We start from the raw sequence: 26390 nt of genomic DNA on the forward strand, positions 1-26390 counted from the left end.
TAGACACACAAATACTTACCATTGTGTTGAAATTGCCCACTGTATTAAGTACAGTAACATGCTGTATAGATTTGCAGCCTAGGAACAATAGGCTATACCATATAGCTTAGGTGTGCAGTAGGTAATACCAACTAGCTCTTGTGTAAGTACACTCTATGATGTCCACACAACAATGAAATTGTCTAAAAATGCATTTCTCGTAAAGTATCCCCATAGTTAAGTACTACATGACTGTATACAAAGTGATTCACATTTACCCCAAAACAATTACATGGTGACGTTTAGGTTAACTATTAAGTAAAAAGCAACATAAATGACCTTTACGCCAAAACATCTGAAATATTCTTCTTACCTGTCCTGTGACTGTTCTTCATACATTCTCTCCTTGCCTTCTTTAAAGAGTCTTATTGCCCGTTTTGACTTTTTCATGAGGCTATCAATGTAGATTTTAAAGTACTCATTCTCACTGAGTTGGGCAAGTTTCTGGTTGTCATCATATTTACTCAGTATAAGTCGTAAATGCTGATATGTATCAGGCAAAATATCAAGTATATATGGTGGGCTATTTTTCAACTGAAGTTTGGGATTTTGGCACAGTCTTACCTAAAAACAAAGATAAAAACAAAATAAATCATAATATTTTATTTCACAGAAAAATTAAAAAAATTATAGAACCATGTCCTATTTCTTCATTTTCCATAATATAAATTATGATCTTAACTTACTATCTCCAATTTATTATTAACTGACAAATATTCACTTTTGTCATAATCTAAATAAGTCCTATTCTGTTCTCCTACATTCAATCTTTTCTATATCATACCCTTACTTTGAACCCCTAAAGCTTTAATTCTAAGATACCTCACTGTGCATAGGTTAACAGAACTCCAGTATGCTAATCACTGTATATCACTGATAGTCTTTTTTTTAATAAAAATGAGGAAATGGGCCTTTTCTGTTAACAACCAATGCCTCACATTTACATGTTATTTTACTACATTGAACTCTCGGCTGGTGCTGTCTCATAGTTTGTTAATTAGTGCTTTGGTGTACTGTTCCTGAACCCCGAGGAGAATAAAACAAAGAGGTGCAATTTGAATAACTGAGTTATTAAGTAGTAAATGTGTGTCAGGTCAGAACCAGTCTTTTCCACCTCCCCATACTGTCTACCACGCCTATAAACATGTGGCATATAACGGTTCAGTCATCCCATCACAGGTGCTGCCCAACCACTGGGGCGTTCCGGGGCTGCCTGCAGAACTGAAAGTACCTTCTGCCGGCCAGAGAAGGTAGTAATTCAACTATGTATTCACTTCTACATGTTCATGTGATTTAGCCAAGAGTAAGATAGTCTACCACATTCTTATCCCTCCAGAAAGGGCATAATGAACTCTTCACATAAATAACTTTCAAATGAAATCATTGAGAATTGCACAATAGCATTATGTAGTGTAATGGGACAGCACTCTTTAAAAAGGTTAAATGTTCACATAAATATCCTAAAGATACCTGGCTCTCTTCTAAGGCCCTCATCATTTTTTTTTTTTTAAATAAAATTGTCAAGAGTATAATATTTTATTTATTTTTTTAAGATGGAATCTCAGTCTGTCACACAGGCTGGAGTGCAGTGGCATGATCTCAGCTCACTGCAACCTCTGCAGCCCGGGTTCAAGCGATTCTCCTGACTCAGCCTCCCAAGTAGCCGGGATTACAGGTGCCTGCCACTGCGCCTGGCTAATTTTTATATTTTTAGTAGAGACGGGGTTTCACCATCTTGGTCAGGCTGGTCTTGAACTCATGACCTCGTGATCCACCTGCCTCAGCCTCCCAAAGTGCTGGGATTACACATGTGAGCCACCGCACTTGGCCTATGAGTATAATATCTTAAACATAATTGGCTAAAGCCCCCTGTTGGGTGGCACTGGAGTTGCTGTGGGTGATTTTGGAATCTGGCTAATGGAAATTTGAGTTGAAGATACATTTACTTTGGGTTTAGTGAAAGGTATACGTGAGGCATACAGTCACTCCTGTAAAATGGTTTAATTACTGTCAGCAATCCCAATGAAACTGAAATAAGACAGGCAAAGAAAGAATATATGATCACACTTTCATATGCAGAATCTTAAAAGAAGGAGTTAAACAAACAGAAACAGAGAGTAGAACAGTGGGTGGGCCCCAGGGATGGGGAGGGGAATAAATGGAGAGAAGAAGGTCAAAGAGTACAAATTTGCAGGTATGTAGGATGACTAAAGATCTAATGTACAGCATGAGGCCTATAGCTAATAATACTGTATTCTGAAAATTTGCTAAGAGAACAGAGTTTACATGGTCTTACCACAAAAAGGTAATTATGGAAGGTAAAGGATATGTTAATTTATTTGATGTAGTAACCATTTCACTATGTGTATATATATCAAAGCATCACGTTATACACCTTAAATAAATACAGTATTTTTTAAATCTGTAATCGAATTTTTTTTAAAAGATGGTTTCAGAAACACTTGAAGTGCCCAAATGCTGACTAGCCTATCATGCGAACAGTGAAATCCAATTCAAATCTGGCAATTTGAATGTGTTTCATGGCACCCAAAACTGGAAGTATATGTGGCAATGGAAGATAATCAAAGTATAAAATGTACGGAGCCAAAAACTAGTGCAGATTATTTCTCTAATCATTTGTAGATATACCTGTTTTTTAAAAATTATAGTGTTTTGTGGATTTTTCTCATTCTGAAGAAAATTCACTCTCATACACAATTTGATGTTTGTACTTTCGTATTCTTTATATTTAGAAAGATTCTTTTAAATTAGGTAGGTTTCAGGGGGCATAAAACATGGATCTGCCCCTGGGCACCCATAAAAGTGCCTGGGACAAATAAACAATTGAACTACAACAACTTCAAGCCTAACAAACACAATAAACCAAGGAACCAACAAATTTAAAAAGTACTCTTATAGCACTATCACACTTACTTTCTTAAAGAAACTGACCGGGCGCAGAGGCTCACACCTGTAATCCCAGCACTTTGGGAGGCCAAGGCAGGCAGATCATTAGGTCAAGAGTTCAAGACCAGCCTGGCCAACATGGTGAAACCCCGTCTCTACTAAAAATACAAAAATTAGCTGGGCGTGGTAGCAGGTGCCTGTAATCCCAGCTACTCAGGAGGCTAAGGCAGGAGAATCATTTGAACCTGGGAGGCAGAGCTTGCAGTAAGCCAAGATCACATCACTGCACTCCAGTCTGGGCAAGACAGCAAGACTCCATCTCAAAAAATAAAAATAAAAATAAAAATAAAAGAAAAAGAAAAAAGAAATCATTGGGGATCAGGGTTTTTTGGGGGGGGGGAGTACACGGGGAGAAAAATCTGGCTGAAATTTCCAACCATCGGCCCTAATTTAGGATAATATTTTTCACATTAACCCAGGGCATGATCATATATTCTTCCTCTTTGTAAACAATGCCTTAAAGCAGAATTGTTGAGTATATAACCAACAAACTAATGGATTGGTTGACTGCTATTTTTTTACACAAATAGTTTGACTGTATTTTTCCTTTATTTTTACAATTGAACTCTGAAGTATCAAGTATTCAAATTAATAACCCAAAGGTACAGGCTTAGTTTAAAAGTAATAATATTATTTTAATCTCCTAGAAAGTCCTTGGAAATGTAGAATGGCATCTCATTTACTAAATAATAGCAAATCTTTACAAAAGTATCGTGAAAAGGGCTGACAGAGCTTTTTTACCCCCCTTTTAACACATGATACATTAGTATAATCAGAGTTCATTCTGCCCTAAAGATTAAGTCCCAAATATGTCAATTATTTAATGCTTGAAAAAGAATACAGTTTTTAAATTATTTAAACCAAAAATACTATCACAAGTATACATAGATACCAAGAATATTGCCACCAACAGTCTACAGCAGGCATGGTTTAATTTCAGCAACATAAAACTTGGTGCAACATGACACAGACCGATACACTATTTTCTTGTAGTTTGGGGACCAGGCAGCTTCAAATTCATTTCCTCTTCTAGGGAACTTTTTAACTGATAAATACAAAATTTCTGTCGGGTATTTTTTTTTTTTTCAGACATTCCACATAAATATTCTTCGACAGAAACGTTTACATTTTACAAATATTTAATTCACTATTCTTTATCTGAACTTTTTTCTCATTTGCTTTATTTAAAACTGTAATTCCATGTGGGAATTCATCGCTTTATCAGGTGGAAATTGTTTGAACTACTATATGCCAGGTACTGAGCTTAGTGCTAGGAAATTATAGATGACTAGAACATACTTCCTGATTCAAAGAGATGCAAAGAGTCTGGCAGAAGAGACGTAGTTCTCTATAATTAACTTAAGAGCAATATAATTCTTGCTCTAAGGGATCGTAGTAAAGATTCCATCCAATCCATTCATTTCCAGATTAAAAAAAAAAAAAACTAAGAACTAGAAAGATTAAGGGACCATTAAAATATCATTAATCCAATACAAGAGCTTGCATCTTCTGAATCTCGGGCTGATCTAACTATATCACAATTTAATTAAAATTAGGCATATAATTAATGATCCCTGCTAAACTCATTTACATTTTTATTTTATTCCATTTGCAAATTTACATAAAGTTCAGGACCCATTTGTTAATTCAACAAACATTTATGTGGCAGGCATTGTTTCAGGCTCTAGGGAACAGAGAAAGTAATAAATCACACACCTGCCCTCAAGCAGCTGTCTAGTGGGAAAGACTGGTGGCTTAGGAAAAGAATTACAGGAGAATTTAGTGCTATAATGGAGGCAAGTACAAACTGCTACAGGAGAAAAGCAGCAGCTCACTCATTTCCACATAAGACTGTCAGGAAACACATACTTAACTTTGTCAAAAGGAGTATTCTAGGCAAAGGAGTGTGCAAAGGCTTAAGAGACACCAGAGAGCAAGCATGTTAAGAGAGGAGTACACACAGCTATTCTAAAAGGTCGGAGCATAGGAAGGAAGGCTGTGAGTGAGTAGTACGAAAGATGTGAAATAGGCCAGAGTCAGCTCATCAAGGCCCTGTAGGCTAAACTGTTGTCTAAATTTGCACTTGGGAAAGTGCAATATACAATGCTGAACTACGGTATGCCGCTGAGTGCACAGTTCATCAGTTGGATTACTATTAAACCCTGTGATTTATGACAGCCTCTGCCAAAAATGAATAACCCTACATCAGGACTATGACTTCTAAGCAGGTCAAATTCAATTCCATTCAATAAATATTTATTGAGTACCTGCTATGTGCAAGGAGTTGCAAAAGCCAGGAAAGAAAATTTGCTTTTCTAAAAGCAGTATATTAGAGAGAAAATCAAGCTCACCACAAGGGTCAAGTTCAGATTCAAATGGTTACACCTCTTCTAGAAATACCTAAATTGCTTCCTAGAATGAAGGTTGGTACTAATACAGAAGAGCTTTGATATAGAACAAATCTGTAGTCACATTATAAAATGATGAACTTTTTAGGGCACCGATTGGTGCATAAAAGAATTGGTTCGATAGCAATATTGCTCTTTTCATTTGAACTAAAAGGCAAAACATTTATTATTGGAATTAGGCTGAAAATTCCACTACAGTCATTGACTCAAAAAATTTGGAAATCACCAGTACCAATTCCTTTTGACATGTCAACACTGAAATACAGAACTAGAACCTAACTAAGGTTACTGCTCAGAACCCTGAGAGCTGGTCTTGAGAATCAGGAACTGTCTCCATACCAATATACAACTGACTTCTATATTTGCTTAAATGTATTAGAAATGTTTAAGGAGACTCTCTCTGTACATGTAGTCTGCATTGTTTCACATAGATAAAAATATATTATTAATAAATTGGCTATGCATTCCAATATATAAATATGTATTTAAATACATATATTCAACCATATCAAAGCAAAAGCACAAATACAAAAGCAGGATTCACTAATGCTATAGGAATGTTCAAAGTCATTACTTAGTCTTGGAATAATCTTGCATTTAAAGAGTTTTCTGACTGTGCCTTAGCTAAAACTTCCAGCCAAAAGGTAAGAAAAATGTATTAGATAAGATAGTATACTCCTTGCAAACAAGGTTCAAACCAGCCTGTGAAACATAGGGAAGAACTTTACCAAATACAATGAAAATTTCAACAGTAAGAAATTGTGCCTATACTATAAGACTTTCATTATAAAGCACACCTCACTTCATGAAGCATTCAGTTACACTGAATCAAGTCATATACTCTCAAGTGAACTACCTCATTTTTAAAGACAACATAGAAAGCCCTGGGCTGGGTGCGGTGGCTCACAACTGTGATCCCAGCACTATGGGAGGCCAAGGTGAGCGGATCATGAGGTCAGGAGATGGAGAACATCCTGGCTAACACAGTGAAACCCTGTTTCTACTAAAAATATAAAAACAAAATTAGCTGGGTGTGGAGGCAGGCGCCTGTAGTCCCAGCTACTTGGGAGGCTGAGGCAGGAGAATGGTGTGAACCCAGGAGATGGAGCTTGCAGTGAGCCAAGATCATGCCACTACACTCCAGCTTGGGCGACAGAGTGAGACTCCATCTCAAAACAAAAAGGCCTGTCCTCCTGTAAATGTTAGAGGAGGTTTCTTACTACAGTTACCTAAAAGTGTGTGTGTGTGTGTATATGTGTGTGTGTGTGTGTGTGTATATATATACACGTATATATATATATCTCTCTCTCTCTTTATAATAAAAGGTACCGAAGAGTTCTTTGGGTTCTTTCCATTTTAATGCAGCAAATAATTACAACATATAAAAATTATAAAAATGTATTTTATTAAGTATAAAAATGTATAAAGTGTAAAAAAGTATAAAACATACACTCTTTTTAATAGAATATTAATTGGGCAAAACAAAATTGGCATATAAAATTGATCATGAGTCCACTACAGCTGAATTTAGAGAAAATTACCAAGTCCTTTACGGTTTTCCATGAAGATGTCTCCAGAAGATTGACATTAAGAAGCAGCATTAAAGAACTGACTAGTTATAATTAAAATATCAATTGTATATTCTGTTCACTCTTTCTTCCAAATGAGAACAGAACTTCCTTAAAGGTGAAGAACAGTCTTTCTCATTGGTCTGTCTCTATCACCTAATATAGAACTTTGCATATACGTGCAATAAATATTTGATGGCAGAAAGACGTGCAATAAATATTGCAATAAACATATAGACGTGCAATAAATATTTGATGGCAGAAAGGAGGAAGAGGAGGAGGAAGCAAACAAAGGAAGGAAGTACCTCTCAGGAAAATTATATTACAAATAGGATATCTACAACTATATTGAATAAAGCTGCCTAAAACTGAGTACAAAATTTGGAGAAGAATTTGATAATATCAAATATGGGAGTGGAGGAGGGGAATGCCCTTTTGATTTATTTCTTTGGAAAAAGGAAGCATCATATTATTCTATGGAGGAGTGTGCTTGACTCTTCATACTGTGAACACAGACATCAGAATCAAGCAAACCTAGGATCTGGCCCTAACATTTACTAGCTTTACAACTTTGGGCAGGGTTCTTCTTCTGGAAACCTCTTAGGATATTATAATTCTTACAAGAGTAAATGTAAAGTGCTATGCACTGTGTCCAGAACATAGTTAGCCCTATCTCCTTCCTAATATTTCTTCTCCCTTCCATATTTTACATTCCATCACAAGGCAAAATCCCGGCAGATTTTGCAAAGGTATGAAAATTAGACCAAGGGCACTGAGCAGTTTGTCGAGGATCATGATTTTTAAAAGTTCATTTAGCTCATAAAGTTACTCATGCTGCCTAAAACCCTTAAAAAGTCTGGAATGTTCTGTGTAGAAAAGCAGGAAATAAGGTTAAGCCCAGGTCAGTATTCCTGTCAGCTGACATGGAATCCTCTGGTTTCTTCAAACCCAAGAGGCTCTCAGGAAAAGATGTAGGGCTTTAATATTTTTTAAAATCCTTTAACAGGTAGAATATTATAACTATTAATACTCTTTTCATTGATACTATAAGATAATATAAGCTCAACAATTATCTAAATGTTATTATGTTAAAAACCTACAAAATTTGTTGGATATTTTCAAAATGTGTCTTTCATTACTAGAAAAAAATTAGCAACCTACAAATACTTAAAAACAAAAAACAAAAAAACCTTAGTTAAAAGGTAAGAATAGCATTAATATATGCCCAACCAGAGTAGATAAAAATAGCACTGTGGTATCCTTTAAGTCACAGCAAGTGTATAGTAAGATGAACTTAATATTAAAGATGAGAACTGATTTCCATTTTAATTTTTTACTTATTTACCCACTTAATTGCTAGAAGACTAAAATATATATATTGCGTATTTCATGATACAAAAATTTAAAACTATAAATATTACGCCTTAAATCACTTCCCGACAACCCAATATAAAATTTACAAACGCCCTCAAAACTTCTCTGTATATTCCCTCGCTTTCCTCCTCTGTAAGTGGAAGTTACATTTATCCACCAAGATTAACCCTTCTACTTGTTCCTAGTCTTTCCCTCCCACAGTTTAATCTAGAATGTTACTGCTTCTATTTCTTTCTTCTTGCATCTTAGGCCATTCCCTAACTACATCCTTTCCCATCAATCTTTTTTTTTTCCCCACCAATCTTTGAATCTCTTCTATGGTGTGTGCACATAAACACACACACACACCCACACACACACCCAGTTATTTCTATCATGTTCAAATCCTCAAGCTAACAGAACTCCCTTCCTTTTCATTATTGTTTCCGTTCTAGAACCATTTTAAATAATCCACATACACATTTTAATCTTGCCCCATCACAAAAGTTAAACTGCTCTATAAAGGTCAATCATGGCCTCTAATCATACAATTCCATGACTTTTCAACTTTTCACCCTTTCTGGTTTTCTCCACTTGAATTTGAACTTAGTTTTATCAGAACTTCAGATTTTATCTTCTTCTTAAAGCTGTTTCTACCTAGGAAATCATTATGTTTTAATTCTACCTTTCTCATCACTAATCTATGTAGATTCTCTTCCCTTCTCTGGTATTTAATTACACCCCTCAAACGCCCCAAAATTCAATAATCTGACTTTTTCTCTGAATTGCTCCCTCTACTCTTCCTCAGAAATCTCTGGCAGTTCTATAGCTTGAAATGCTATCTCTATGAGAATATCTACCAAATATGTGTCTCTTGTTTCTACTTCTCTTTTGAACTGTACACTTAATTTTCTGACTGTAAATGAAATTCACTCTGGCATGGTGAGCTTAGCACGGCCAAAAACTAACCCCCACACTTCCTCTTTTCCTTCTTACGTTCCTTACCTCATTAAGTGCATCACTGCCTTCAAAGTCAACTAGGCTGAAAACCTCAAGAGTCACTTTCACTGCATCTTCTCTTTCGTCCTCTAACTCTAAGGGGTCACCAACACCTGTAGATTTTACCTCCAAAATGCCTCCCACATCTGAACCAACACTTGCTATACCTACTTCCAATTATCTAGGCCAGCATTTCATTATTTCTTGCCCAGACTGTTTTAATTCCTCTTGATCATTACTCTTGCTTTCAGTTTTTTTCTCTTAATCCAAGCTTTGCAGAGTCAAGTAAGTACTCTATCAAAGCACAGCTCTGATGTTTTCCCTCCCTGATTAAGAGCCTCCAATGGTTTTCTACCAAATAAATTAAGACAAAATTCTTTGACAAAAGTCAAACCTCTATCATCTTCCCCTAACTTCCCCTCTCTTACTCAACAATCTATCATTCCTTCAACCTAACATGTCCTCCATCTCACTGGAATCCAGCCCATGAACGAGACAGTACCTCTTCCATGCTTCATTTTACACCAGCTTTTCACCCTTAGCAAGCAACGGTTCACCTCCGCCACGTACTACATCGCAGCACTTTATTTATACCACCTTAAAGCACTTATTACATTTTACTCTATGGCATAGCTGTTTGGAAAGGCCTATCTTTCCAATGTTGAGATTTGATAAATGAATGATGAAATCAATAGACAGCACAAAAAGCACCTTTTAAAAAGAAGAAAGAAATAGATTCAAAATCTGAAAGCTAAAAATTTTTTAATAGTTAAAAGATTACTAACTGATTAAGGCCTGTATTATGTGACTGCTTTATATCGCAGGGACAAATCAAGGTAAGTCTTGGTAGGATTCCTTTAAATCTTTTACTTTATCAAGCTTTTCTTAGAAGTCATGTACCAGACTTTGCGATCACTTCACTTACTACAATACAAATTCAAAACTGAATTGAGTACTAAACAAAACTGTCCAGACGATTTGTTATTATCCCCTAACCAAGTCTACTAGGATCCATTGATTCTGCTAAGGTGGAACAACTTCAGTGAGGAAAAGGAAATCGGTCAAGAAGTATAATTCAAATGAATGATACGCCCTGTTTTACGGCTCTAGGAAGGTAAGAGTCTCCAAATCAGTAAACACAAACAATAGGCATCTAAAACCTCTTTTACTCCGCATGGAATATCTTTCAGAGGTATGAGGAACTCAGCTTAGAAAAGAAAGTTTACTTGTGTTCTTTAAAATATTTGTATATAATCCAAGCATCCTTGATTGACAAACTTTAAAATATATTATTATCACAATGAAATTAAAAAGAGTATGAATTATATTTCAAGCTTGAAAAATGTACTAACTAGACTGAAGGCAAAAGGCAGAAAAAACCTAATGGGCATCATCACTTCCTAAGTGCTTTTTAAATTCTTTCGGTAATGCAATTTAAAAAAATTGACAAGGACAGCAAGACAAAAATTTGAGGCAGGTACTCAGCGTGCTTTGCTCTTCAGCATCAATTAATTATTTTCTAATTTCCGGAGCACCCACATATGCTCAGTATATTTAGTATCTATTAGATGGAAAATTGTTTCTTCTATTTTCCATCACCTGGCTAAGATTCTCGTGAAAACCATGCTCAGGAACCTCACATTAATAAATTATCATTCCAACCATACTGATTAGCAATCACTTCCTTACTCTCACCTCAGCATTTCCAACAAGAACACACTAATGCTGTTCCTAAAAGGCAATGGCCAGCAGAATCCAGAAAGAAAACTGTCTGAACACTGGCCAGAAAAACAAGGAGGATGTTCTCTATTCTGTTCCCATTGTACTTTGGGTTTGTAATACAGCCCTTCCCATACTACATGGCAATTATCCATTTATGTGTTCTCTGAGTTCCTTGACAGGTCAAAGGCGGGATTATGTCTTGTCTAGCTTCATATCCCCAGTAACAAGCACTCAGTGGGAACACAGGAAGCCCTCAAAAAATGTTTATTAAGTGTTTAAGAAACCTTGTCTCTTGAATAGCTTCAGAACAGACTCCATATTTCATTCCGGGCACACCTGACCCTAGATATGTATTCATGATTACTACTTCCATCACTGTATCAAATAAGCATCCACTGATGTGAGGGCTTTCGGGTCGGCTAGCAAATGACACTGACACACAGAGCTAAGGCCAGAAAATCTGTTTAAATGGGACGTTTTGGGATGTGCTACTATCTACTATTCTTTTCCTCAAAACATGGACTGTGCTAACTCTGTGCTACTGATTTTCTGTTAGAAAACACTCTACATCTTATAAGGAGACAATTGAGCAATTACGTTCTCCTAGTCTCAGTGACCTTAGAGAAAAAGCCTGCCCTCTGAAAACAGAACATTAATTGGAAAGAATTTCAATTGACCATTTTAAATTCTAGAGGCCAAGAAATGGTAAAACTACATACCTATTAGATAATTACCCTACAACCCAAGACTGCTTCATTATTCCCTGTAAAAACAGTTATCTTCCTTTATTGGTGGCTGGAACAAACTGAAATTGAAGTTTGTGTTCATATTTGTACTTCCAAGATCTACCCTTGCAAAGAGGCATCACAAGAAAAAAATAGTAACTATACACTTAACTCCGCCTTTTACATACCTACCAATTAGACGTGAAAGTTGCTATTTTCTGTTATCCACAAACTAAATTCATGCTATCGCAGTTCTTTTTTTTAAAAAGGTAATGCGTCAAGGGATTAACTTCAAAACTAATAATAAAGCCCCTGATGTAATCATCAGGATAATGTTGATATTATGAGCCACTTCCTTCACCACTAACAAATAAGAAAAGATAAACAAGAGGGAGATGTTTCTGCACTACACACTTAAATAAAATATACTGCCAATTAGTAATTATCAATGCCTTTCTATTTACTGTATCTTAGAGTAAAAATAAACATATTGAATTCTTTCATAATAATTTATGTGATTTCTCTCCACAAAGCCCCTGGGTACATTCACAAATGAACACAACCATTTTCATCTTTGACAAATAATGAAGATAAACAGGCAATGTACATTTGCCAACACCCGCACCCACATCCCACTAAGTAGAGACTTTTGATAATAGATTTCCTTGTTGAGTCAAGTTTCTCAATTGGAGAGACTAAACCTAAACCCACAAAAGGGTTAATAAAATAAATAATAGCAGATGTTTAACTATCAAATAGCCACCTATTGTACCATAACTCATGGTGAAATAATTAAAAGTGAATAAAACTTATGTTAACAACCAGTTATAGACCAAAATTGTGTACATCATTTTTAATGTTTCAAAAATGATTTTATAGTAACTACAGCTCACCACTTCCTTATATAAATCTTTTTGATTTGAAGTCCTAACACTCACAAATGTACAAACACTGACCACTCAAAGATGGAGGGTGGGGGAAAAAGCACAGCCCCTTTATAGAATCTGAACCATTTGCTGTCCACTTATGTAGCAGGTAAGTTAGAGAAAAACCTTGAATTCCTTCTCTTACCCCAACTAATGATTTAGGCAGTGAGAGTGACCTTCAAATGCACACTCGTTAGCAAAGAAAAGATAGGCAGCATTGTGCTTGCCAAATATGTGCTATTTTTCCAATTGAATAGTCCTTATTCTAAAGTATCCAATGCTAAAATCAAAACTCAACCCCAAGCAGCAAGTTGCAATATTTTGACACTATGACATCATTCTGTCTGGAGCACTTTAATATAACAATTTGAATAAATTGGCAGAAGCTTAAATAGGTCACACTGAAGCCCAAAACTAAGGCTATTTATCTGGCAAAAATATTCTGGCTCTGCATTTAGCACCACTGCCTGTAGAATGACAGGCCAGTCATTCATCTATGTGTCCTTTCCATCAGAATAAATGAAAATAAAGGAAATCTTGTCACATTCGTGTATTGCTACTACTACTACTACTACCGATAGTGGCTTTTTATAGCCAATATTTGCAGACAGGAGCAAATCAAAGCAAAGATGAATGATTTCATGGATGCTTTGGCACATCCCTATAAAGGAATTTTTTTTCAAAACCTCCATTTCTTCAGTTATAAACATACCAAGTCTTGCTTCAACTAAACTTATAATTAGCCCCAGATATCTACGAAATAAAGACATAATGCGTTACAAACATTTACAAATAAATACAGGACAGTGCTACTGCTTCAAAAAAAAAAAAAGAATTATTAATTTTTGCAAAGCCGCAAGCTACATCTTAAATTTATTTTATAATCATACTTAGTAAAGTAGGATACTGACAGCTACAGTTTCTGAGTAAATCTCTGTAAGGTATTCAGATTGACTTCTCTGGATACTGACACCCATCTTGATTTCTTCTTGTGAAATTATAGTTTGTCTGAAAGCAACATGCAGAAACCACAGAGGTTTCTGATACTCTCAGCTTCACCACCCCCAACATAAATTTTCCTTTCACAATAAACAATGTGCCATCGAAAGGTTTCCTGTTTCAAAATGGAATAGTAGATGAAAGAAACTGTTAACTCTCCCATTAACAACAAAAAAAGTTTCTTAATGAAGATGAATTCTCAAAGATGAAAATGGAAACTCCCTCAAATACTGCCTCTACACTTAAGAACTGATCTGTTTCTGGATGACTTTGAGGGGTTCAAGACTTCAGTGGACGAAGTAACAAAAAAAGGAAAAAAATTAAAAAAAGAACTAATCTGTTTCTTTCCCCAGTAAATATTTTCAGTATCACACCAGATAATTGTCATGAGTGGTCCATCAAAGACTTAAATAACCTGCTTGTACTCTTTTGTTATCTAAGAGCAACACAATCTCACAGAAGACAGAACAAACACTTCCAAACATTCTATGGCCATACACCAACAAAAAAGCAGCCAATGGTAAAATTCTGCATACAGAGTCATGTAGAGGAACTGTGAACCTTAAAGAGTAGAAAGGACAAAAGATTAAAAAAAAAAAAAAAAAGTCTTTGAATCCAACTTTTCAAAAAACGCAGAGTTGAAGTAAGAAAAATGATGAATTGAAATCAAAAGACTGTTGCCATAACAATGGTTGGTATTAATTAACTGTATAAATAAATCTGGAGAAACCACAGACAAAGTGAATAGTGTTTCGCACAGGCAACGTCAGACAGAACTTACCACTTTGTCCATGAGTTTCCAAGTCTTCTCCACGGTCCTGCGATCTGCTGCAGCTTGCTTAGGGGGTCCAACTGCATCCTGAATAGCATCAATAATACCCAAAATTCGACCTTTTCGGGGATTTCCTCCTCGACCACCAGGGTTTCTGCCATTCATTGAGTTTGCCATCTGGAATTTTAGTTCTTTAAAAGGCAGATTTAAAAAAAGAAAAGTTAGTTGATTTCGAAAATACTTACCAACAGAAAACTAAAGAGACTAACTTGTACCCACCGTATCTTCCTCCATCCGTGAGAGCAAAACCAAAAGTTCCACATTCATTTTCATCAATAAGCTTGTGAATTTACACTCTCAATCTTTAAACACAGTAGTTTTAGGAGCAATGATCCTAGATTTGCTTTTACAATACTAAGAGTTAAAGATGCACCCTGCTCACGTTTCAAGTAGCTAAGGCTGAACTAATACCCAACTCATAAAACAAAACTTAAACAGGTTTCCTAGACAAAAAACACAATGTTCTTCCCCTCCTGCTTTAATTCCAATTCAAAATACTAGAACAACTGAAGCTCCTATCATACATTTTGGGAGCCTTACGCAGAAACTTCACTTTCACTCTGTTAGATTTCTCCAAGTTATATAAACATAAAGATTATTCTACACAAACGTAAGGGACAGCTCTGTTGTCAACAAAGGCGCACGACATGTCCCACACCAAAACCACCAAGTACGGACACACGAACACATTTCTTTAAATCAACGCGGTGGGTCGTTATTCCCAAGAACCAAATGAAATAACACACAAATAGCCCATTTGAAAAGAGACGGAGAGACACTGACAAGAGCGGCCACGGAAAGGAGGAGTTCACTTCTCTCGCTCCTCGCCTCTGCTCTCACCCAAAGCTTTGTTTCAGGACGCCTGTGTCCCTTCCCCGCTCAAGCCCCTTCCTGGCCCCTCGGCTCTGAGCTGCGGGAGGAAGGTGGACAGGGAGGGGACAAAGTGTCCCTCCCGTGCCCGCAGCCCCGTCCGTCTCGGGCGCGGGAGGGACACTGTGTGCTCGGCGCCTGGGTGGACGCGCCTCCCGGCCGCCTGCTGCAATCCCCACCGCCGTCTGCCTGGACTCCGTCTCCTCCTCCCCGGCCTGCGGGTTCTGGTCTTTAAACGCCCCACTTCAAACTGGACGGCGGCGGCAACAGCAGCTGCAGCTGAGAGCCGGGGCTGTCCCCTCTTCCTCCTTGGCCCGCGCCTGGCTACCCCCGGACCCCCGAGCCGGTAAGAAGTGTGGAGCCTCCCCGGCGACCCCTTCCCTCCTTGCCTTTCGGCGCCGTAGCTGTCCAGAGACACGCGTGTGCGCGGGTCCCACTCCACACGCACGCAGCCCAGTGTGTGTGGGGAGCCCCGGCGGGGAGTGGGATCGCTGAAACAGCTCGCTCCCGAAGAAGGAGCAACCCAGCGCGCAGGCCTCCGAGACGTGGAAACGCAACAATTACCGTCAAGACAAATCCACACCCGCTCTCCCCTCCCGCCCGACTCGGGGAGGCCGCGGGACGCCGCAGCAGCACTAGCAGGAGGAGGAGACCGCTCGCTGGACACCCCACCCCTGTGGCACACACAGGACCCAGGCTCGGGGCGGGGCGGGGCGGGGGCGGGGCCGCGCGCCGCTGGGCCAATGCCGCACACCCGCGCACTGCCCGACAGCGGGTGCAGCCAATGGGCGGGAGGCGTCCGTCCTCCTCGCGCTGCCGCCCCGTCCACGTCCTCCACAGTACACAATGGCCTCAGAGGAAGGCCCGCTCGCAGCACGTCAGAAAGGAATTGGACTCGGAGAGAAATGAGGGGCCTGGACTCGCCCGGGAACGAAAGTGGAAACGGGAAAGGAAATGGAAGAAGGGATGCAAGGCACGAAGGAGCTAACCAATAAGGGGTGGCAGGTGGGCGTGAGCGTCGGGAACGGGAGCCAAAGCCGTCTGGGGCTGAAAGGCGGGACTTCCTGCTTCGCTTACCTTCCTAGTCTTTTGTTTCATAGCAACAGAGTAGTGGCTGGAAGGGTGTTGCTTCTCTGCTCTGGGCGGGTCCAACGCTGGAGAAATTCATCTCCCTAGGGCTGCCAAACCCTTCTACCCAGGACAGCAGCCAAACAGGTCTATGACGTTGCTTCTTGTTGGCTATCAAAAAGAGCAACAGCCAGCGAGCTTCTAAAATGCGGAATATAGCTCACAGAGAGTAGGCTAAGGGTGACACCAGCCTGCCAACTAAAACTTCCTAAGTTTCTGAGTTTCTCTTTTGCTGTTAGTTTTAGAGGGGTTGCAGACCAAACATCAGGCTGACGAAAAAGCAAATAGTTGCCAACGCTGGCCAAGTAGTCTCTGCTAATCATGCCAGAGCAATAAAAGTACCAGATAATGGGAATTGCTGATAAATACCTTGCACCTTTTTACTTAGTGCAAGTGTCTGCCTAAATGACTGAGGAGGAGACAACTGTTATGTTTTGTCGGAGTCACCTTTATATAGATTTCTATCCATTTAAAAACAACCTTACTGTAGCTGCCGTTCTCTACCAGCGTTGTTATCTCTTTCTGTGGTTCCATTCTTTGTGCTCTTAAGAAGGCCGACATCTGGCTAGTCTTTAAAAGAGAAAGCTACTGTGCTGGGACTTGTCTTTCAACAAGATCGTAGATTAAACAAATGCTTTCCATTTATTTCAGTTTACTTCAATCCCACCACTCATGCTACCAACAATTGCTCTGTACTTCATACTTTGGAACTTTCTTTCCACTACAGTAGATAGCGTGTATTACACTTTACAGCTTGGACATCTCAGGTGTTCTGATATTTTACAGTGAGTTTTTTGTTTTTGATTTTGTTTTTTCAAATCTTTCTCTAACCACGTAACCTGATAAAATGTTTCTCAATGGTTCTAACCACTTTCTAGCAAATAAGAATTTTAATACTGTAATTATTACTGTGAAGGATCCTGAGTTGTCCTTTACAGCCTTGAATTTACATGGTTAAGATTTTAATTTGACGAAAACAGAAAAAAAAAAAAAATGTGCCTTTGCAACCAGTCAGGTGATAAAGTGTGATTCAGGAAGTAATTTTGTTTCCTTGTCATTATTTCTGTGCCAGTAATTAAAGAGTAGTTCCTTGTTTTCACATTGCATTTATCTAGAAAAGTGCTGGCCTCTCCATATCTCCTCCACCCATCCATGTCTCTTTTACTCATAGTCGTAGTAGCTACATTTACTAAGGGGAGACTGTAAAAGAAAAAAACTGTGTTACCTTTAAAATAAATTTTAGAAGAATCAATGTATAGAAGCATGTAGCAAAACAGTGGCTTAAGGGAACATTATAACTAAGTATATCACTTATATTCATATCTGGGTAAATGTAAAATACCCAAAATACATGTTATAGCATATGCCACTCCTTTTATATGGTGTTTTGCAACTGAAAGAAATGACTTAATGAGGAAATGGCGTTGCCTATGGTATCAAGCATATCATGTTGATATAAATTATAAGTTTTTAGGTGTATAGTTTGACATATTTTGAAATATATGTATGTGAGATATGGTAGCATTCCTCACCACTTATTTGCCATCTCACTTTCCTTGGTTCTAGTTACCTGTGGGCAAGCAGGGTTTGAAAATAGGTGAGTATAGTACAATAAGATATTTTGAGAAAGAGAAAAATACCACATTTATATAACTTTTATTGTAGCATATTATTATTGTATTAATAGTTATTGTTATTAATCTCTTACTGTGACTATTCATAAATTAAACTTATCATAGCTATATATGTATTAGAATACTCATAGTATATATAGGGTTCAGTATTTTCTGAGATTTCAAGTATGCACTGTGGGTTTGGGCATATCCTGTGGATGAGGGGAACTGCTGTATGTATATATGTACGTGTATGTACATATGTACGTGTATGTACGTGTGTGTGTGTGTGTAGTCAAGAAATTATAGCTTATTGTCAGCTAGCTATTTTATCAAGCAATCTGGAATCCAAGTTAAGTTCTGGTGTAGCAGGGTTCCCAGTTGAGCTCAAACTCGGATTCAGAGTTTGGTTTTGTCTGATAAACTGATGGGGCAGTAGAAGTCCTCCCTGCCAATTATTAGAAAAAGTAAATGTGCACGGGGAATAAATAACTGCTGGGATAAAACTTCATACCCCGGGTGCCTCCAACAGAGACACAAGAGATAAAGCACAATGAAAGATGCGTGCTTCAGGACTATACATAAGGACACAAAGAAATGTTTCCATAAGAGACTTTATGATACTCAGGACATAAGCAGTAGTACTTCAGGCTGACAGAGTTGCTAGGGAAATAGTCACCTCATTTCTACAGAATAAGTCAGTCCCCAGTAGGGTACAGTTTAAAGTAAATGCAACATCATTTAGCAGTGTGGGAAATTGTAACCTAGAAAGAACATGTATATGGCCTTGTTACAGGACAGCAGTGTTCTATTGGAAGATCCTGACATGAGACAGAATGGTGGAGCTCCTACATGAAGGATCTTGTAAGCACGAGGGTGGCTAGTAAATGAGTAATGTGAGCAAACTGGTCATAAGGACATGTGAGACCCTTCCCCCAGGTCTCCCAGAAAAGAGGGGGAGACTTTGTGGCAAGAATACTTAATAAATTATGTAGAGACAACTGTGAACCCATGTGATTTGAGCATTACTGTTTGACATTAATATACGTACCAATAGGCTGGTGCCATCTAGAAAAATGCAGCTTAAATTCCAGTCTGTAAACACAAGAAATTAAGAAAAAAAAAAGATAATTATTTGAGGAAAATATTTAGACTTTTGTCATTTGCTTTAATTTTTCTTTTCTTCTCTTTCCTCCAAATTCAGAACTGGCCCCTGTGATACTGGACATGAATTGACTAAATAACAAAGCCCCTCCATAACTTATGTAATCCATAATAGCTCAAAAATATTAATCGAATAAATGAATTGACTGTTTAAGAGTATTACATACAAAATATAATGCTGTTCCTGTTTCTGCACAATGGAGGATTCATTTAATTCACAATTCCAAGCAAGATTTTATTTTTACTATTAAGTAGATTTACAGTGACCATCCTAACACAAAACCAGAATACCATAGCATCAATTTCTAAGTCCTTATAGAGAACATGGACCCAAATCTCAAGTTAGAGAGAAATAAGAGCAATATGACCTCGTCATATTTGGGCATAACAAGTTGTTCTTTGTTACATGAAATAGATTCCATTCACCATTAACCCATTACATTCAATAGTTGGCATTGAGGGATGCTGATCCAGGGGCTGTCAGATATAACCAGACTCTGAGTCCTAGCTTGGGCTCAGCTAGAATGCTAGCTTAACAACAACAATATTAACAACAAAAATAACAATGACTTAAGATAAATCTCTCACACATAGAAATAAGTCTGAAAGTAGGAATTACAGGTAGATATGGTGGCTCCACAATTTTCTCAAGGACCCAAGTTCCCACCTTTTTTCTGTACCATGCCAGCCTTGCTTCCCACCTTCAGAATCACGTCATGTTCCAAGATAGCTATTGGCTCTCCAGCCATCACCACTGATTTTCAGGCTAAAACCTAAGAGGAAGGTCAGGTGGGCAAATGGACCTTCCATCTGAGTTAGTTTCCTTTAACCAATCTTCAGAGAACTCTCACAAGTATCTCTCTTAAAGAGCTCAAGGCCAGAATTTAGTCCCATAGCCAAATTTAGCTGCAAAATCTGGAAGGCAATATGTTTTTTATTATGGGAAGCAATATAAAAACTCCGGTTTGTTTCTAAAGAGAAAGGGATGAGTAGATGTTGTAGCAAGAAACTGGCGAGTCCTACCACAATAATACTCTAAAATTAAATATGTGATTAATAATTCACTTGTTGAAGGAAAAACTGAAGATCCCAATGCAAGTGGTGTAAGATAATAATTTTGTATACTCAGTTGAAATCCAGAACAAATATGTGCATACACACACATAATCTTAACATCATTCCCTTAGCCATATTTATTAAAAGCTGTAACCATTTCTTTAGTGGGCAGAAACATGCATCTGCTATTACTAGACACATATATCCTTTAATGTCTATCATATGTGAGTATATATAGTAAATTATATACAATTCTTATGACAGCATGTGTGCTCAATAATCCTGAACAATCAATATCAGAGTGTAGAACGGCAAAATTAAGCAAGAAACTTTCCTAATAGTTTTCCATCGTAAAGTTTATTTCAGATTAAACAGTTACATATCTGAAGAAGAAATGAATGTTTTCACAATCACTTCTTTGTGATTTTCTTTCCCAGTTGATTCCCAGATCAATTCTTTTCCACACAGTGATTTATTTGATAGTTGTTCTTTGTAATAAAGAGGAATTATATCAAAGCATTAAATATTGCTACTTGTAAACTTGGAGTAAACCTGTTATTTTGTCTCAGTTCTATATTTTTTTCATGCCCTTCTCACATTTTCTGTGTTTCCCTAAGAAGCCATGATTCAAAAAAATATGGACAATTTTATTTTCCCTAAAGATTTTTGTGAAGAATGTAAAATTAGAATTTGTTATAACGATGTCTCTACAGTCCCCATGCATTTTTGATTAATACCAAATAAATACAACATTGAATTTTTATTTGTATTTTTTAATTAAAAATATCAATTCAGAAATTTTAAGGCAGAAGGGGATCTTAGTATTGATCACATCATTCAGTTTGCCAGATCTGGACATTGGCAAATTTATGTAGAGTGATTGAACCCTGAAAGTTATAAGTAATAAACCTAAATTCATACATTATTTTATAGTGTAAAAACCATGTAATTACATGAAAAGTATCTGCTAATCAGAATGAAATTAACATAGATCAGTTATATGTTCATTTTTCTACTCAAGAAGCCAAATTAAGAGTGTAAAGATCCAAAACAAATATAGAAATCAGAAGACAATGACCTACAGAAGTAACTAACAATGCCAATAGAGATCTAATATATTGCAAATCTACAGAGAGTCTTCCCTATTGGTTTTCAAGTTCCTATTCTCAGCGTAAAGGAAATGATCTTTTTCTATTTTAATTATCTTGTTTGTTTTAGGGGACAAAACTTATTAGGCACCTATCTTTATGTTATCAGCTATAATTTCTGATAAAATTTTTAATTTCTTATTCACTCATCTATTTAGTACGCCTTTTTTAAAGTATCTAGTATATTCCAAGCATTATGCTGGACATCAGGATATACAAAGATGATTATGAACCAGTCATTATTTCCAAAGAGAAAGGAACATAAAGAGATTATTATAAACTCAGGTGGTACAAGCAGTAATTTCTATAGGCAGAGGTCATTATGAGAACTGAGGAAAGGCACTCACCCAGCTTGGAGAAAGTAATTACTAAACCAAGACATATACAATAAATAGGATTAATAGTTAATCACGGGAGGATCATTCTAGTCAGGGGAGAGCTCATGAACAAGGGCATAAAAGAAAGAAAGCTGTGTATGAAGAGAGAAAAGAGGCCAGGTGTGGTGGCTCAAGCCTATAATCCCAGCACTTTGGAAGACTGAGGTGGGTGAATCACCTGAGGTCAGGAGTTTGAGACCACCAGGCCAACATGGCGAAACCCCGTCTCTACTAAAAATACAAAAATTAGCTGGGCATGGTGGTGGGTGCCGGTAATCCCAGCTAGTCAGGAGGCTGAGGCAGGAGAATCACTTGAACTCGGGGGGCGGAGGTTGCAGTGAGCCGAGATCACACCATTGCACTCCAGCCTGGGTAACATGAGTGAAACTCTGTCTCAAAAAAAAAAAAAGAAGAGAGAATAGGAAAAAATTCCATTTTGTGGGGAGCAGAGAACAGTAAACAAAAGGCAAAAAGTGGCAAGTGGTGGGTAAGTGAAAATACAGCTTCATGTGCCCAATTAAAGAGTTAGGATTTGAGTTTTGTTTTTTTTTTTTTTTTTCAGGGGAAGTTATTGAAGGATTTTAAGCCAGGGGAGTGTGTATATAATAGAAACAGGAGAGACGAGGGAAATGATTTTATAACATTTCTATTTGAGAATGTTTACCCTAATGGCCAGGTTGATAATGGATCAGATGGGGTATGACTGAAGGCAGAGTGGCCACATGTAGGAGATACCCATTAAGTGACAATGAGGACCTGAAATGGGGCAGAGGTAAAAAAGTGACATTTGAGAAAAGTGATTTCCATTCCTCTCTGCACGTTAGAATAACGAATTCAAGGGCCTTACTCCCAGAGATTCTGTTTTAATTGATCTAGCATATTTTTAAATCTCTCCAGGTGATTTTAGTTAGCAAGGGGGACTAAGAACCACTGATGAGTTAATTTAGTGGTCGTTGATAATTACAGAAATACGAGCTGTGCAAAAGATGGAGGAGTCAAGAATAACTGCCAGTGTGCTAGCTTTAATTACTGGGTGAAAGCCTCAACAACTGGCATAGAAAATATTATAGAACAATCTATTTCAGGGAAAGAAAGAATTAATTTTGAAAATGGAAAATTTAAGACATCTATGGAATAAGCAGATGTTTATTAGATGATCGAATATAAATGATCACAGGTTTGGCAACATTGACAATTGAGTAATACCTGAGATATTAAACCATAAAGGGAGATTATATAGGATAAGAAGAGCACTGAGATGACAATTGAACCCTAAGGAACAACATTCAGAGAACAACAGAAGAAAAAGACTACAGACAAACAAAGGACAAAATAGAGAATCACACACACACACGAAAAAAGTTGTGATTTCCATGTTTCTATAGGGTGAGCAACAGTTTCAATACAGGAAAGAGTTCCAATTTATTTTAAAAACTGCAGGCAAGGCTGGACGCGGTGGCTCACACCTGTAATCCTAGTACTTTGGGAAACCGAGGCAGGCAGATCATGAGGTCAGGAGAGCGAGACCATCCTGGTTAACATGGTGAAACCCCATCTCTCCTAAAAATACAAAAAATTAGCTGGACATGGTGGCGGGTGCCTATAGTCCCAGCTACTCGGGAGGCTGAGGCAGGAGAATGGTGTGAACCCAGAAGGCGGAGCTTGCAGTGAGCTGAGACTGAGCCACTGCACTCCAGCCTGGGTGACAGAGTGAGACTCCGTTTCAAAAAAAAAAAAAAAAAAAAATTTGCAGGCCAAGCGCAGTGGCTCATGACTATAGTCCCAGCACTCTGGGAGGCTGAGGCAAGAGGATCCCTTGAAGCCAGGAGTTTGAGACCAACCTGGGCAACATATTGAGACCTCGCCTTTACAAAAAATACAAAAATATCTGGGCATGATGGTGCTCACCTGTAGACCCAGCTACCTGGGGGGCTGAGGCTGGAGGATCACTTGAACACAGGAGTTCAAGGCTGCAGTAAGCTAGGATGCTGCCAGTGGACTCCAGCCTGGGTGATAGAGTGAAACCCTGACTCAAAAAAAATTTTTTTTTTTTTTGCAAAACATTCATAGGCTATACCAACTGGAGATAAGAAGAGAAACATGAGAAACGTGGAGAAGAGAATTTAAATAGTGCCTATACATAAATGCAGGTCATGTGCGGATGGAAGAGAACAAAGTCTTGGAATGAGAAATTTAAAGAGTGTATATGTTGAGACAGAATTTTAAAAGGAAGAGATTAAAGGGCATGTCACCCTATGAGAATGGAAAAAAGGAGACTTCTGCTATAAGAAGAGCAATACACCGATAGACAGTCATGCACTCCATAACAACATTTCAGTCAATGACATACCACATATACGACTGTGGTCCCATGAAATTACAATACCATATTATTACTGTACCTTTTCTATATTTAGATATACAAATCTGACCAAGCCCATCTGACCAGACCTTCTTTACTTAACCAACTTCAAGTTTCTATGACTCTATGATCTTTAATGTCAGAGCTCACCCACACTGTACACATTGTACTCAGATTGTATTATGGTTTTTTTCCAGGCAAGTTCCTGTTCTCTCTCAGTCTCCTTTCCTCCAACTGACTGCTGAAAAATTATGACAAATTTTCTCACAGTGACAGTCATATGAGCTTAATATGTTATCTTTTCCCAAATAGTTACCTTTTATGCAGGAATAACAGGATGTCTTCATTTGGTAGTGTTTTATGCCAGCGTCATGCTTGGGTAGGATTGATGATTTTGATTATGGGCACCCCCACGCAAACACCTCCCCAACAGGAAGTCATTTAGTCTACTTATATACCGTTTTTTTCCTGTCATGTCTTGTTTTTGTTTTTAGTTTGCTTGCTGATTACAAGAAAATCTCAATTTCCAACATAAAAAAAGAAAATGAGGAGGCTTCATGCTGCTATTTAATCTTTGGTATTAAGGAAGAAACAGATGTACATTTTAAATATAATTTCATAACCAGCAGGCAAGGACAAGAGGCAGGGTGAGGTCAGGAGATATGTGTAGCTTATACCCTCTATATAATACAAAGGAGTATTCATATGAGTAATACCAATAAAATACTGATCAAAGCCTTTCTTACCAGCTAAGGTGAACTGAATATGAAGAAAAATGAATTTGAAAATAAAAGACAGCATTTTAGAAAGCAGTCTTGGGAAAGGGACTGGGGTAATGAAACAGTTGATTTCCTACACTTCTCCATTCCCTATGCCTGCTCTCTAAATGACCTATTTTTAATGCTTCATCTTATTCTCACAAGTCACAAGAATATTGTGGAGAAGGCAATCAAAATTGCAAACATTGATTTTTTAAATATGTATACATAAAAGGATAAATGACGGGATTGTTTTGTTGAATGTCAACAGCAGAGAAAGAAAGAACTAACTACCACCTGCTAGTTAGTCAGTTTCCTAACGGAACCTGACCTAGAAAAAGAGGTTTATAAAAATGTGGGGGGGAAATAGCCACTTCAGTTCTTCCTAGTTACCAAATATCTTGACAGTCTTTTCTTTTTCAGTTACAAATAAGTCTGCCAGAAAGAAAAGCAAAATTGTTTAGTACCCTACAACTCTCTTTTCTTTTTTCTCAAGTTCTTCCTCGCTTGGTTTTTAAAGTATGAAACAATTCTCCCGTTGCATCAACATATACAAAGAACGGCCAGGGAGTCTTTGCTCTGGGTCAGATGCAAGATAATTCTTGCATGAAATTAGCTATTTCTTGGCAGAGCTAAAAATAACAAACTGTTTGAGATTTTACCATGGCTCATCCAACTTCGAAACAAGCTTCTCTTCCAAATTCCTTGTGGATAGCTTGTCCTCTGCCTCTTCAACCTTAAAGTACCTGATGGAAGCATTTTCTTTCATAGGTGAATGCTTCCTTTCCAAATTGACAGAGAATTGCCACATGTTTTCTCAGGGTCTAATGTTGTAGGAAGTATGTGTTATTGTAGAATTGTGATTACATATGCACAATTAAACCATATTATTGGTAAAAAACAAAAAATGAACAGGGATATATTATAAATCTGGAGCTTCTCTCAAACACTGTAAATTGAGTGCTACCAGCTTATTCAACACATATGTACATAAATATGTAACTACAGTGCTTACTAAAAAGTAAGACAGAAATGGATGTTTAACTTGGGCAAGAGAGGTAAGGAAGTACACCAGGAAGAAAGTAAGCTAGACCTTCCAGGATACTGAATGAAGGAAATAGAAGTTCAGAGATGGGAGTTAAAATTGGGGAATGAAGTACACACAAATAATCAAGTCTCAATGTCCCTAGAAAAGAACGGTATCAGACCCCATACCAGAAAGGTCACATTGAGAATGACAAAATTCGGTAAATAATAAAAATTAAGTTATGGGAATTTGTGAATTTTTAAATTGGGAGTTTGTACCAATTCTGTAGTCAAAGGAAATTTTAAAAAGGGAAAGAGGTAAGAGGTGAAATAAAATTATTATTTGAGGA

The 26390-nt window shown here is 37.6% G+C and overlaps 1 protein-coding gene and 1 long non-coding RNA gene across 21 annotated transcripts in view; one reads left to right on the top strand and one right to left on the bottom strand.

The window, feature by feature from the left end:
• The window catches only part of CBLB (Cbl proto-oncogene B), a 213942-nt gene extending 197241 nt beyond the window's left edge, over positions 1-16701 (bottom strand). For 5 of the 18 annotated variants that reach the window (XR_002519555.2, XM_017955096.3, XM_017955094.3 and 2 more), the window contains exons 1-3: positions 15973-16098; positions 14488-14669; positions 353-603 (exon numbers count right to left, since the gene is read on the bottom strand). Coding sequence is in view for 11 of the 18 variants with exons in the window: in XM_017955096.3 (XP_017810585.1) it covers positions 353-603; positions 14488-14655 (419 nt within the window). In the remaining 7 variants the exon portion in view is untranslated. The other 13 variants (XR_002519554.2, XR_002519553.2, XM_017955095.3 and 10 more) reach the window with 8 other exon arrangements.
• The window catches only part of LOC103881514, a 189916-nt gene continuing 179731 nt past the window's right edge, over positions 16206-26390 (top strand). For all 3 annotated transcript variants that reach the window (XR_004182034.1, XR_004182035.1, XR_001899539.3), the window contains exon 1: positions 16206-16413. This is a non-coding gene — a long non-coding RNA (uncharacterized LOC103881514). The remainder of the gene's footprint in view (positions 16414-26390) is intronic.

Source organism: Papio anubis, chromosome 2 (assembly GCF_008728515.1).
Source record: "Papio anubis isolate 15944 chromosome 2, Panubis1.0, whole genome shotgun sequence".
In the NCBI taxonomy this organism is placed as follows: Eukaryota; Metazoa; Chordata; class Mammalia; order Primates; family Cercopithecidae; genus Papio; species Papio anubis.